General features: G+C 30.6%; 1 protein-coding gene across 1 annotated transcript; it reads left to right on the top strand.

Annotated features, from left to right (window-relative positions):
* Window positions 1-1,665: 1,665 nt before the first annotated feature.
* Window positions 1,666-2,891, top strand: LOC127715966 (uncharacterized). Its single transcript, XM_052222068.1, has one exon. The coding sequence runs from the start codon at window positions 1,797-1,799 to the stop codon at window positions 2,889-2,891; it is 1,095 nt and encodes a 364-aa protein (XP_052078028.1). The 5' UTR covers window positions 1,666-1,796.
* The last annotated feature ends 13,019 nt before the right edge of the window (window positions 2,892-15,910 follow it).

Raw genomic sequence — 15,910 nt, forward strand, 5'->3', positions numbered from 1 at the left:
TTTTATGTTAACAAAGCTTATATCATGTATATTATTTGTTTGATACATATATATTATGATAAACAGTTCAATTGTCAATATGGGTATAGGCTGAGTGAGGCAATATTAGCAAAATATCATTTTCCTGCATACCCAAGTAAACTAATTATTACACATTATCTTCCTAAACGACTCTTCGCCAAAAACAAATTTTTCAATAATCAAGATAATTTCGGAGTGATAACTAAAACAACTAGTTAGTATCCCAAATGTAAGCATGTCTATAGTAAAATAAAACGCCTTTAATTTTCCTACCTTAAATCATCCACCTATATGGTCTCTTTTTTCTCGATTTGTCTGTGAAAGTGTATATATTGTGTTTACCTAATTGAAGTCATGTTCATTAAATTTAATTACGCTGTTGACGAAAATCTTAACGTGCATTATCATAATATGCATTTCATTTTTTTTTTCAGATGATTTAAAGTTTTGGCTAGAAGCAATCCGATGTAATGGAACAGATCATTCTAATGACGAAGATAAACCACATAAAGACCCATCAGTTTTTATTGTCGGGACTCATAAAGACAAATTTAAGGTTAGACTGATAATTTGATTTCAAGTGGATGGAATTTGAATTGGTTCCTAACATTTTGACAAAAAAAAAATATTTTTTGTGAAAATATTGAATTTGACCACACAACTTGACAAAAATATCAAAATTTCAAGAAATTTGAACCACACAATTTACAAAAATAATTTCATTGAATATATAGACGTTTGTCAAATACTTCTTTTGATCATTGAGAAGCTTGATTTCTCTGTACTAATAGTTTGTGATTAAAACGTGCTGTTGATTGTTTATGAGTTAAATTCCTAATTCTTAAGTGTTCTGCACATCCTTAAACTGCAAAGAGGAGAAAATATAAACTACTTTGAAGACTGTTTTTTTTTTTTAGATTATAACAAAAAAAATTAAAACTCAAAAACATGCTTTTAACATTTTAACTATATGCATGCACTTTTGATAGTGCGACTAGAAAACATAAAATAATCACGGTTTTTTTTTCTTGAACAGATTCATTCAGCATAAATGATTGAAACATCTTTAAAAAAAAAGACCTATTTGCACCAAACACAATCATGATTTAAAGAGTAAATAAAGTCATTTTGTTTTTAAATTTTTACGATTAAGATTTGTTTTTAAGGTAAAACATGTGTGTCAAATTTTAAAGTTGTCCTTTAACTGTTTACAAAAGTCAGTCGTTTTACCTAAACAAATCAATTTATTTTAAAATATGACGAAAATTGTGAAGGCTAAAAAGACTTATGTAGGACTAAAGACTTTCAATTCAAAAGAGGACTCTCATGCCTTCTCATTCCTCAGTCTCATTCAACTCCCTCTATGAGGTTAAATTAATTTAAATAATTGTGTTACATTTTTTTTACGTTATTATTGATTTAAACTATCTATAATATCATATATATATATCAAGCGTCGCTCTCATGGAAGTCGGTTTTATTTAAAAATTGGGAGATATTATTCAGGTAATATAATTTCACAAAAATTAATTTTAATCAAACTTATAAGAACTTTCCTTATTCATACTACTTTGGGTGATTCAATTGTATCTGAAAACCATAATGTTGGTTTTTTTTCCATGTTAACCCTTTTTTTTTAGGGAAGCCTGCAGCAATGTAAGGATAAATTAACAACAGAGGTTAAGAATGCTGTAGAAAATGAGGAAACCCTGAAACATGTGAGAAATTACTATTTAGTTTCTAACACAGATGATATAGATGAGGATTTTGAACAAATGAGAAAGCAGTTACTGGTTACTGCGCAATCAACAACTTCCTGGAATGAAAGTAGACCCGTCCGGTGGGTTAACCTCGAAAAGTCACTGCTGGAAGAGATAAATAGCGGCCAATTTATCTTATCTAAAGCGGAAATTTTAGAAATTGCATCAAACACAAATCAACCAATTTCCGATCCTGATGAAGTTGAAGCTTTTCTCGTTTATCACCATGGCATTGGTACGTACACATACTTCAAAGATTTACCTGATTATGTTGTTTTGTTTCCACAGTGGCTTGCAAATGCATTCAAATGTATAGTATTTGCAGATATATTTCAGGTTGAGGTATCAATTATAACTGAATGGAATCAGTTCCGAACAACGGGACGACTAAGCGAAAAGCTTTTAGATCATTTATTTTCATGCCAATCTTCAGAAATTAAAGATCATCGCGATCACATTCTAGCGATGATGGAGAAATTTGATATAATAGTTCGTCCTAAAATTAAGCAGGCATCAAACGAAATTGTACAGGAATCAAATTACTTTGTTCCTTGTATGAAAAGGACAAAGGATCTTGATGAAGTGATTGTTCTCTTTAAATGTGAATCAAAATCTTCATGGTTATGTCTCGAATTTGAATTCTTACCACCGCCGTTGACAACCAGTCTTCTTCTTGCATACAGTCGAGAACTTGCAGTTGCCTCAGTTAGTCATTTAACAGGTGATAGCGAGCTAGTGTTATACAGCAATTTTGCATTGTTTTATCTAAAAGATGCTGAAGATGAGATGCTTTTAATAGCGGCTCACAAAAATATTATACAGATGCAAGTTTGGAAATGGGGACACATAAAGCGGTCTTACAGTGCCTTAAGAAAAGAACTCGATTCATTTCTTCAACGACTAGGCAGACTCTTTCAGATGAAATTGTGTTACAAGACGAAGCTTAAATGTTCAGCTTCAGCATTGCCGTGCTGTGTTGGAATGGAAGATGTCGATCAGATTGAAGAGAAAACACAGTACTTTTGCAAAATGCATTCTGAGTTCCATTGTACAAATGAGATTTCTGCTGAATGGATCGAAAATACATTAAAGGTAATACAAAAGTCTTAAGATTTGCTTATATAAGATGTTTATATACGACGAGAATGTTATTATATCTTGCTGACAAATCTTTCGACTGAACAAATAGCCTTCGTCAATGTCAATATTATCTTATGAAATGTAAAGCAATAATAGTTGTTTATGTTTAAAAATAATAGTTCTGTTATACAGATACATTTTTAACCATTGATTTAACCCGAAATCTTAAACTTCATCAAACATAACAAAACGCAATACAATATAAACGTGGCTGCGTACCTTTACATACAAAATTGTCAAAAAGTAATAGTTAGTGTAAATATCTATTAAATAATAGATAAACATCTCTATCAAACTGGCACTGCGTGTGGATGCCATTGGACGAAGTACATTTAATTTCTTGATCTAGACGCTTTCTGGAACGTGTCGCTAGCATCACTTCAGTGAATGTTTTGTTTAATCACTAGGACTTTCATGCGGTTAAATTCATTAAACTATGATCCGACTGTCTTGAAATGGCTAACTGGGAGAAGTGGCTTCTCAAATACACCACTTCTATGGCCATTGAGGTATTTGTGGAAAGGCTGTGACTATCCCACATATTGGACGTCACAAACCAAACATTCTAGAATGAATAACATTCAAACTTTTGCAGATCACATTGCAAAATATTCTATAGTTATTTTTGGTGGCCTTACTGTGGAATTTTGATGAGCGATGCATCTTTAGGCAACATTTGTAACGTTTGTTACAACACAAACGGTATTCTCCATAAGTAATTCTCGTCGACAACACTTAGGCCGGTATCAACAGGTTCTCCAGACTTTCGGATTGCCTTAGATCTATCATGGAGGGGTGGGGGTAGACTCGGGAAAGATCTCGGATATTTGGGATATTTTGTAAATAACTTCCAATGCTCACAAATTACACTGAAGCTGTTTTCAGAGATGGGTAGTTAGTATGAATTAGGTTTTGTTTTGTTTTATGAGGTTCCGGCTTTCGTATTAAAACAACGGTTAAATCTCAACCGGTATCACTGAGATATTTTGTGAACATAAATAACTAGTATTCCTTTACATTTGATAAAAAAAAATTGACACTGACAAAGGCTAATCAACATTCAATATATCTAAAAGATTGTCATTTTAGACATACCTAACTTTTTTGTTGCATAGATAAAAACAAAAGGATTTTTTTAAAATCATTTAGAATATCGTCTTAATATAAGTATGCTCTAAATTTGCAATAATTCTTTAGAAATAATTAATTTTTATTATTTTTTTTTAATTTTAGACAAAAAAATAATTATTTTTTGTGGTATAATTATCTAATTCAAAATATTCCATCGATCATGTGTTCATAAAAATTGGTAAAAATAATCTTCATACATAATCAAGCCAAATGTCATTTTAAAAAATAAGGGTCAATGCATTCGTTTTCACATGATAAAAAAAGGGTCGAAAAATGAATCTTTTCCCCATATATTACAGTTTGAGGTCGCGAAAAAAAAAACAGTTTACGTTAGCAACGTCATTATCTCCCTTGTAACAGTATCGTAAGCTCTTAAGAGAACGTGGCTGATATACCCAAAGTATGTCTTTCGGTTGTTTATTTTGTTTTAGCTTTGGCTATGTGTGTCGTAGTTGTTCAGTTTTTTCCTGTGGTATGAAATGACTGATGATTGCTCAATTTGATGTAAAATTTAGTTTTGTTTCACAGCTTTCAAGTTCCACAAGTAAGAACTTAAATACAGTTGTCCGTTTTTTACAGTTTGATATTGCATACATGTAGATGTTCTACTGCTCCTTTGTTACTGTACAGTACTGACTAATTTTTTTGTTGTTTGTTTTTTTTTTGTTGGAAGTTTAACAGATCTTACATCTAGTATATTTCATTTGTTTTTACAACCACTGGGTCGAAGTTACTGCTTGTAGACTTTTCGTCACCCAGCCCAGTAATCAACACTTTTGTGTTGACATAGAATATTATTTCTGTATCTTTTTTCTGTAAATTTACAGTTTATCAACTGTTTAACTATTTGAAACACTAAGGTGTTTTTCTCCAGGGCTTTGATTGCTTTGAACTTTTTGGCACAACTTTTTATTGTTTGTGCTCTTCCGCTGTATATTTGATTTTGTCTTCAAACTGTTTTGTTTCGAGCATCACTGATGAGTTTCTTGTATACCAAACGCGTGTCTGGTGTAACAAATTATAAGGCTGGTATATTTGAGTTTTTACTAATCTACATCAGCAAAATTTTTAACACACAGTTTTCTAGATCTCTTTTGATTACCAAGCATATCTTTGAGACTTTAGGGTCTGTGGAAGGCGATAACAGGAGGTGATGAAAAAATATCTTTAAAGGAAGGGTTATTATCAATCAGACGCCACAGCTTGTGGGCAATAGATTAAAAATTTATCAGAGCTGAATAAAAGGCAACGGCAAACGGAATTGTGTTTGTACGAGTTGTCTTTTCTTTATCCTATCAAAAGTAAAAAGAGCAAGAAACATCGAATATGTCTTGGGCATTTACAATTTAAATAGCATTATTAGATATGCTTATACGAGCTGTACGATAAGCTACAAATTTTATATCAGCATCCAATTTCACCCAGATAATAATCTCGCGACATAGTGCATGAATATATTTAAGATATAACAAGACGGTTTCACTTTTAAAACACTAATTAGCGTATTAAAGCTAGATTCTTAGACATTTATAAATATACAATACATTTATATCTCAAATTCCAAACATGCTTTATAATGACAAAAATCAAACAATGCAATTAGGGGACATTCAAAACTGAAAGCCTACGGACGCATGTAATTTATAAAGTGTTATTTCTTTCATGTTTGTTATTCAAAAGCAGAAAAAAAAGAAAAAAAATTACATCATAGCAAAACCGAAAGACGACAAAAAGACAACAAAACTACATAAAAATCAATGACCGAGCTTAATCCAGCTCAATCAAAAACTGGGAACGGATCGATTCTAAAACTATGTAACTTGGACAAATCTAATCATTGTATTCATGTTAGAAAGAACAATTATATGAACCAGCTAAACACAAAATATATCACAATCATATTTTGGAGTATCTGTCCTCTTTCTATTTTTATCAGATAAATTTGAAAGATGTCTCTTAGAAACAGAAGAAATGTTATAACGCGCTCCTTGTATTCATGTGAAAAAATTTCAAATCATCTACTAAAGTTTAAACGCTTTCAGCTGATGAAATCTACAGTACTTGACGTGTAAATATATAAAAGTACATATCCCTCAAAGTCACTCCAAATATTCTTTTAAATCAATTCAATAATTATGTTATAATGGTTGTATAAATTAAACATGAAAGGATAACCACGTGAAATAACGTTGAGTTGTTGACATTAATTTTAACATACTCAAACGGGAAATGAGAATTTTAGATACGATCCCAAAACGAACGCTATCCATAAGGCGAACACAGATTAGTTGTAACAAAAAGTCCTTGTCATGCTTACTTGTATGAGAGAAGATATGAGTAATATGTTATGATTAATACTTAAAAAGTATAAGTTCTTCTTTTAAAATATTACAATAGTTACGAGATAAAAGCTGTCACAATTGGAGAGGGTATAATACCATATATCGCTGTGCCCGTGATTTGAAACCATGGCGGGAATTTATGTTCAAGTAACCTTCACCACAAAAATCTAAAACATTGCAAATAATTTCATATATTGATTGTATTGTATTCTTTTAAACAATTATTTGATAAAGATGTTGTCAATGTATATATTTTGCAGCCAACCCTGACCAAAGAACAGATCAATGCATCGCGAATGTCTATTATCACACTTACAGTGTTGACTGATGCTCTTTATGATCGACTTGCTGTTGATTCGTCCCCTGTCCGATCGAGAACAGAATGTGATATTTCTTATTTGTATGCTGAACTCAGACGGCAAAATCGACACATGCCTACAAAAGGTTCCTGGGGAGGGTTTTTAAAAGATATCAAAGAAACGGACAAGAAAATTGGAGATGATATTGAAAGAATTAGACTTATACGAATTGAAATTCAACATCTGTCTGCGTTTGCGATTGACAATTCTAGATTCAAGGAATTATGCAGACTTGTCCGAAATGTTGCAAAACGAATGGAACTTAACAATAACAAAAGTACAGACTATACAAATGATGTTAAAGATATTTTGCAACAAGAGATAAGTAACATACAGTTCGAAGAACAGAAAAGAGGAATACAAAATGGTAAAAGCAATATTTATTCTCAATATTATACATAGTATACATGTTATACGCGACATTTCATTTAAAAGCGATTCTCGTGAATCGTAATACGTATATCTATCGGTAAATACTGTAAGCATAGAAAGATTCGGTGGAATGGGTGGGATATATTGCTAATTTGGATCATTTACTTTACAAATGCGTGCAAAAATCCATAGTGTTTTTAGGAAGGAATGATGGTGATGTTCAGATATGATTTTAAACATTGAGTTATGTTCGAATTTTCATTTCGGGCTTCTATTTGCATTACCTTCATGATTTTGTTGTTGCCATTCATTTTAGATTTCAGTGGATTCATTTCAATACGAGTAAACTGCCAAAAATGCGCATGAACGACGTTCAGTGTCAAATCATTCTCCATATGAGAATAAAAGTTGATTTTCACACTATCACTTTAACATAAGAATCAATTATCATACACACAATATGGTTATCTATTATTTTCAATTGTATCAATAACGAATCTATAAACAAAATATGTTAGCCACCATAAAAAGTAAAATAACAAAAATATCGAACTCTAAGGGAATTTCAAAACGGAAAGTCCTTTATAAAAATCAAAAACTCAAACACATCTAACGAACCGAAAACAACTGTCATATTCCTGTTTCCGTATGTAGAAAATAGTGGATTAAACCTGGTTTTATAGCTAGCTAAACCGACTTTTTGCCTTGATATAGTGATTTATAAGGGTAGTTAAAAGTAGACTTGTACGGAAGTATTACCTAAATTGTGCATTTCAGGCAAGTTATTGTAACTGTTAGCCAAGATAGTTTTAGTACTGTTATAGTTATTTAAGGATGTACTTAGGTCAGGTTTAGGAATTTTTGTCAGATGTTCGGACTTCTTGGTTTTTTTCCTACGATACAGGGTCAAATATTTTGCCCCATAATACCCATTTTTCTTTTCATATAAGATCTTAATAGCTCATTAAAGGTCATTTACAAAAGTTTAAGCAAATTATAAATGTGTTTTCTTTCGATTTGAGACCTAAGTAATACCAATGCAATTATAAAGTAAAAGTCCGAGTAATTCTTTTCCTGCCATTTTTCAAAAATTAAATATCTCGAAAAGGAGCTCCATAACCTATTAATAGTTTTAGCTTATTTTGTTCCTTAACTAATGATCTTATGACTTATAGTATCAATTTAGAATTCTAGATTTTTTTCAATTTCACCTAAGTTCATCCTTAATTATGAAAATATGTATTGGAAGTTTCAAGCTGAGTGAAAGGAAACTACAAATGTATAACTGTAAAATTCAATGCGTAAAATTTGAAAATACATTTTTTTTAAATGCTGATGTTTATGATTGCATGTTAAACCAATCCCGAATAAATGATCTAAAAGTTATTAAAGATGAATGAATGACTGGATACTTTTAGTCAAGATAAAACAACATTTTTAAAGAGTTCATACGCCCTTTCTAGCATCAAAAGGAAATACCCATGCATATCAAAAGAAATCTTGAAAAGTTCATGCATTAAGATAACGCATAGATATGTATTCGATAACAGAAATAACAATACCACAATAAATGTTTTCACTCTTTTGTATTCTAGAAATAGTCCAGAGCACTTTGTATGATAGGAGCTGATGGCAGCATAAGAAACTCCATATCACTGCATATTTACAAGAAAAGGTGACTGTAAACATTTGTAACATATGTAATGGATGGCAGTGTAGTTGTTTTGTTTGACTTCTCAAGTGTTTGTACAGACACCATTATTTTTACTTAATAAGAGTGTAACGCGATTTTTTGTCATCTGATCTATGTCAGTGGTAGTGCTTACAACATATTCTTATATTAAACTAAACTTAAACTTGATGCGAGCATAAACACTACTTTAAACTATCTGATAGATATTCGGAAGTCAATATTAGTTTCCTTTATTTCCGTTTTGATATAGTTTCGTAATATCAAAGTATATGAACTTTAAACGTGTATTTGTAATTTGAAAAATGATTAAATAAACTTTGAGAGTTTTTATATGGTTATCTGTTGTTTATGGATATCTGCGGAAGCGTGATGATGCTATACAATACGACCATAGATACCATAATGGCAATCAAAACAATCAGCATGATACAAGTTGACAACACCATGGCTACAAGGAAAACCACAAAAAAAGCAAACAAAAGTCTACAAAACATTACACAGACATCTAATGATTTAGCACAAAACAGAAAACCAGAAAGCCGCGGAATACAAAATGTGTTCCGGAAGGGTCAATTAAAGGAATTAACACTTGCAGGCGTAAACAATGTATTTATATTTGTTAGTTCAATTGTGTTATTGTTTTTTTGGTATATTAGTGTTTATCAAAAGGATTTGTTTTCTTCACATAAATTTTCAAATTATATGTGTTAAAGAGATTTGCAAAATCATTCGAACTCAATTCGTAGTTAATATAGTCTTCCCGAACTTGCTTAAGTACTAAAAAGAAGAGTTTATTCCTATCGCCTAAATGATATAGTTATAATGTTGTACTGCAACGCTTTTGTACATTTTAGTGTAAGAATTTTACAGAGCTCGATTTGTACTATTTGATCTGACACTTTATTGAAAGTATAAAATTTTTAAAGTACTGAACTGGAACAAAAAATACTGTGTAAACCTCAAATCAGATGTTGCTTCCAATTTTACATACAAGTCCAGAACTGTGAAACTATGGTACGGAAATAAAAAACAGTTATTTTGAAGTACTGAACAAGTACTATATATATTTAGATACGTTTTCAGTACTAAAACTGTACAATACTATGAAAGTTCATTGATTTTCGTTATATTGGATAGAACGCATCATCTCATTATCCTCGCTTCAGTCGGTTTTTCATTTTTAAAAATCCTGTACACCTCTGTGTGTGATAAGACAGGAAAAACCTTAACATACCCATTATCTATGATATATACAGTCGTCAATGAGACAGATATCAAGTGACAAATCCATTTAGACCAACAATACAAAGTCAGAACGGAGACTACGACGACACAGTGTTATAGAAGTCTCAAGTCATAAATAGTTTAGATAGCTTAAGTAGTTTAGGAAAAATGTCCCATGAACCGGATAAATGACTATAATAAACTGTCTAATGAAAACTGTTCATCTAATTTAAAATAGTGTTATAGACAGTTTTATAAAAGAATGGAAGAAAATGGGAAGTGCATTTCCTATTTACTATACTTTAAATGAAGGATCAGAATGAGTATTCATTTCAATAAATGGGAGTTAAACATTATCCGCACATTTTTGTTCATTGGTTGGAACTCTAGAAGAGACCAATCGTGTGGGTTATATCCATTAATTCTATATAAATAATGGAGATATTTTTTATTTTAGTTATATTTTTTGTTATTTTGTAGTTCAGCTTAAACAAATTCTTCAAACTTACCTTTTATAGTCACCCTTAGCATCTTTTTAACAAAAATGAATGTGCTGGAAAGAGGTTTATGTATACATAGGTTCGAAAATTATTTTTTATGTATTTCTAAAAATATAAATGCTGAGAAGACATGTAGTTATTTGTGAACTGCATCGATATACAACCCAAAACTATAAACTCAAAGTGTGTGCATGCATTTACTAATGTGATTGTTGAACAATGGACATACATAGAAGATAAATATTGATAGAAAAGTACATAACTCCACACATTAAAGAAATTGAGAAGTTTAGCTAGCTATTAAATTAGGTTTAATCTACTATTTTCTGCATAAGGAAATGCCTTTGTCGAGTCAGTTGTTTTCCTTTCGTTAGATGTGTTTCGTGTGTTGATTTTGCAATTTAATAAAAGACTTTCCGTTTTGAATTTCCCTTGAAGTTTGGTATTTTTTGTTATTTCACTTTGCATAGGATCCATAGCTAAATAAAGCATTTTGGAACCCTTTTTAAATTACGGTTTGGAATATTGATATGTTGAAGCTTCACGTTAGTCGTTCTGGCAAAGTTATGTATATATACTTAAGTTTTTATGAAAATATATTTAACTTTTATGAATAATTAATTATTTCTATGAACAAATATTTCTTTTTTATGAACAATTATTTGTTTTTTCAACAATTATTTTTTTTATGAAAATTATTCTGTTTTCTGAACATTTATATTTTTTTTTAAAAACAAACAAATTTTTTAAGAACAATTATTTATGTTTTATGCATACATTTTTTTTATTTCATGAACACATATTTTTATTTTTTTAATACATCTTTTGTTTTTATGAACATATATGTGTAATACCACCAAATCATAGTACGTCATATCCGGTTGCATACGAAAAAGGGTCGAAAAAAGTATTGCCTTGAAATTGACAATTGTAGGTAATTAATCCTACATTTCATTGCAATAAAAAAAATTTGAGTCATAAGCACATATCTTGAGTGTTTCAAAGCACCTTTTTTTCTATATGATGCTTCTATAAACTATTTTGGAAACTTGAGGTTACATGTTTACTAAAGCTTGTACACAAGTAAAAAAGAGGTGAAAATTTGATTGGTTAACTTTCAGTGATGGTTATTTTCTTAAATGCAATGAAATGTGTGAAATTTTGTCTATAGTACTGGACAGGATAAAACATTTTACTCATGCCAAGTATTTCCTATTTGAAACAAAGATAAATTCTGCACATTTTTTGGAAAAGTGCGAATTTAACAAAGACTAATTGGGGAAAATCAATGGTGGTATTACACCTATACTCGTTTTTAAGATTAATTGTTTTATTTAATGAACAAATATCTTATTTTGTGTGAAGATTGTAACGTCTGACACACCATTAAAGGCATCTATGTCGATTCTATCTCTTAAAAAGATCAACCATATTTACTGTCCCCTGCACTTTTTGAGATGAAAACATGAACGTGAAAATTTCCTTTCGGGGATTGGTAACAGTGATGCAATAAGTGACTGAATCCTATTTTTTGAAAATTACCGGATGTAAATAATGTTTAATGTTGATATCAACTATTCACTTAGATAAAACAGATTTTAAAGTTTTTTCTCATCGATAGCTCTCAAAAAGTCGACAAGGTTATGGTTATGGTGCGTGGTTGCCACTTAAAGGCATTATACAGTATCAATCCATTTATAAATATAATGAATGCATACACACTTTACTTTTACATTGATAACAAGTCAACTATTGGAAATTCCCATAGGAGAAATGTTCACCTAAAAAAAGATGTTTTATTGATATATTTTTGTAAATATAGATTAAACCCACCCATCTATTTTCGTTACAGTTGCAAGATATGACCTTTAATGATTTTACAGCTTTGTTTAATTTTATTGGTTTCTTTTACACAATGTAACCAGCTAAATGCATAGAAAACTGAATAGTTTTAAAACATTGGCAAATTAATTATTAAGATTATCAACGTTTTGTTAAGATATATCTTTACCGCGGATGAAGCTTGTAAATTGAATAATTATCATGACTATCCATTGTAAGAAAATGCTCCTCATGTTTCCTGAAGCTTAGTAGAGATTGAAAAACACGTTCTGCTCCTGGTTCAGACAAAAATTAAATAACATTGATGATAAAGGACATTTTGCCCTTTTGCAGTCCTTCGACTTTTAAGTAATTTTAAGTATAACAAACCTAAAACAGCGTAAATGGTTTTTGTTTTCACATTAGAATAATACACAATTATAAATATTGAAACTTACGTTGGCATTGGCAATAATGAATTCTTACTTTAAAATAGAAAAGGAACAAATAACACAAACGGTACCGGAGGTGCATTTCAACAACTGTTTCTATTCAATGATGCGTCATTCCAAAGTATTTTAAAATCCTCACCAGAAAACACACGCTGAAAAGCTAATACACTAAACCCAAATTCTAAAAAAGGAATCTCAGCTATGCATGAGAGAGGCATTATCCTTAATTCAGTACAATTTACAAACTTTCATCAAATTTAATTAAAACAACATCTGTATTTCAATGCCAGTACTTCGTGAAGTACTGACTACGGAGCTGCAGATACCCTCGGGTTAGGCATTGACATTACTCATGGAATGCGCACGTATTACCTTAGCGGTTATATATTAGAGTAATCAAATTTTGATACCTAAGGTTGCGCAACAAAACTCTATGATAATTTACTTTTCATACAATGATACTCCTAGCCATACTTTTTGGATTTTTGAAAATCTATGAATGCTATTAAAGTTTGCCTTCTGACTCAATCGAATTTAGATTAACTGATGAGTATCGTGTAAACAGAACTAATGTATGACGTAATCAAATAAATGTATATATGTTTACATGTATCTTACGTGATATTTTCCTACAACTGTTTCGATACAATATGTATGTTTATGAATCTACTGAAATCAACTTAGGACAATGATATACAAGAACCTAATACTTTAATTATAAATATAATGGTGCAAATCAAAACAAAAATCTGTTTACACGTTTTGAGAGTTAACATTTTACGTTCTGCAATTCTGGAATTTTTAACTGAGTTAATTTATAAATTAAATTTACTGTTTTTCACTAGAATAGTGTAAACCAATAGTTAACTTTAGGTAGATGAAACTTTTGAATTTATTTAAGATACCATTTTTGTGTCGCCTTGTACGGATTTATGAATATCTGCCTGTTGATTCACTTTTATCAATCTATTTTAAGAAGTAACATATTAAGTACAATAAAATTTTAGTTTTTAAATGACACAATTTATCTATAATTTAAAATTAGATAGTTTAACTACCTGAGATAATCACGTTTGGTTTCGATGTAAGTTTTTAATTTTATCTAAATTTATTTAGAGCACTGCATTTGAGTGACATATACGTATTGCAGTACGAACATAGGAGAAAACGGAAGAGCAATAAACAAAGAGGACAATTAAAGAAGTGTAAGTGACTGTGTTTCAGTATAATCTTCAACAGTACATAATTGTAGAAATATAATACTTGTTTGAATATCATATACATGCATTTGTACCAGACAAACAAAGGGAAAAGAAGCCGACAAAAGTTTATTATATTTGTTTAATGTTGATAAAATACTTGCGTGTACCAATATGGGTGATTATTTGTAGATAAAATCCTTCGCATAAAATCACTATTATAATAGTAAATGAAGTAATGCGTTTATTTGAAATCAGCTGCATTGAAAACTTTGGAGGTGCGACGTTTAGGCTGTGTCATTTTCTTCTACATTATCACCAGCCCAGTAGTCAGCACTTCTGTGTTCACATGAATTATAAATGATATGGTCATAATTGTAGAATAACTGTTTACAAAACTTTAGATTTGTCAAAACACTAAGGATATTTTACCCCAGAAATAGATTGCTTTTAGCTGTATTTAGCAAAACTTTTAGCACTGTTGTGTCCTTCATGCATTTCAACTTCTTACTTTATTTGTCCTCTTTTACATTTTTGATTCGAGCGTCAACGATAAGTGAGTCTTTTATAGAAGAAACGCGGTCTGACGTACAGAATTTCAATCCTGGTATTTATTATGAATTTATCTAGAAGTTATAAAATGATGACGAGTAAAGTTTTGGGGATGTTCCTCGACATATTAGATCTGTATTTAAACATTTTTGAACTAAACCTAAAGAATCTATATGAAAAGCATTCGCAATTGATCGCATTCAAACTAAACTCGATTCAATCTATATTGTATTTAGTCGAGTCCAACCTGTACTGAACTGAGTGGGACGTACCCAAAATCTCACTGTCCTTTTACCGAACCCGAATCGAATGTGATACGATTAGGCAAAGAAATGCGCATATATAGTTAGATAATCATGAATTAACTAATATATGGAATATATTTGAAAACAAGTCGCAGAATCCTGATTAATAGATACATAACATTTTCAAATTAGCCAGCGTTATATGGGGTTTGAAAAAAATATACATAAACTATCATAGATCAGTCATTACATCAAGTATTTTTCAGATAACAAAAACCAGAGACAACCAATGATGCGGTTACACGCACAAATGACAATTTAAATCTATGTCATTTGCTATCCTACTCTGAATTTTACCAATTATACGAAAAGATGCAGAAATTTGTTAAGAAAAATCATGTTATGAAAGCAAAAAGAGAATGATGACCTATGCAAAACAATATTGATATGTTTGTCAAGTCATTTCGTTTGAATTGTTTTTGCTTATAAAAGACCATTAAGTAACCTATAATTGCATAAATCCGCTTAATTTGAACTCGGTTAGATAGTTATCCTACATGTCCTATTCGCAGTAACCACAATACCTTGTTTTATTTAGAATTGTAATTAACAACAATAAAAAACATTGACATAGACAAAATAGAAACAATAACGAAAAAATATGATAATCATGAACCACCACTGTAAATAAAAATATGCGAAAGAGACAACAACCCGACCAAAAAGAGGGAAACAGACAACGGCCTCCAATAGGTTTACAATGCAGCGAGAAATTCCGCACGTATAGGCCGGCTTCGACTGGCCCTTAAACATGTTAAACAATGTTTCCATATTTTAGTATTATACATTACTAGACTAAGTATAAATATCAGAAAGGCAAATTTTAATAATTTTTAGCTCAACTTTAAGTGTATTTATTATACAAATTCTCCTAACATTGAAACATTTAATCAATTTTTATCTGCATGCATGTCCTGGAATCCATATAGATACCAGTTTTTACTTTATAGTTTTTCGCATTTTATCAAATTTCTGATTTTCAAAAAGTGCAACTGTACATTTTATTTTATTCCTAAGGAAAATTCAGTTAACGTTGATG

The sequence above is a fragment of the Mytilus californianus genome, unplaced genomic scaffold (assembly GCF_021869535.1).
Source record: "Mytilus californianus isolate M0D057914Y unplaced genomic scaffold, xbMytCali1.0.p SCAF_9, whole genome shotgun sequence".
Lineage (NCBI taxonomy): Eukaryota > Metazoa > Mollusca > Bivalvia > Mytilida > Mytilidae > Mytilus > Mytilus californianus.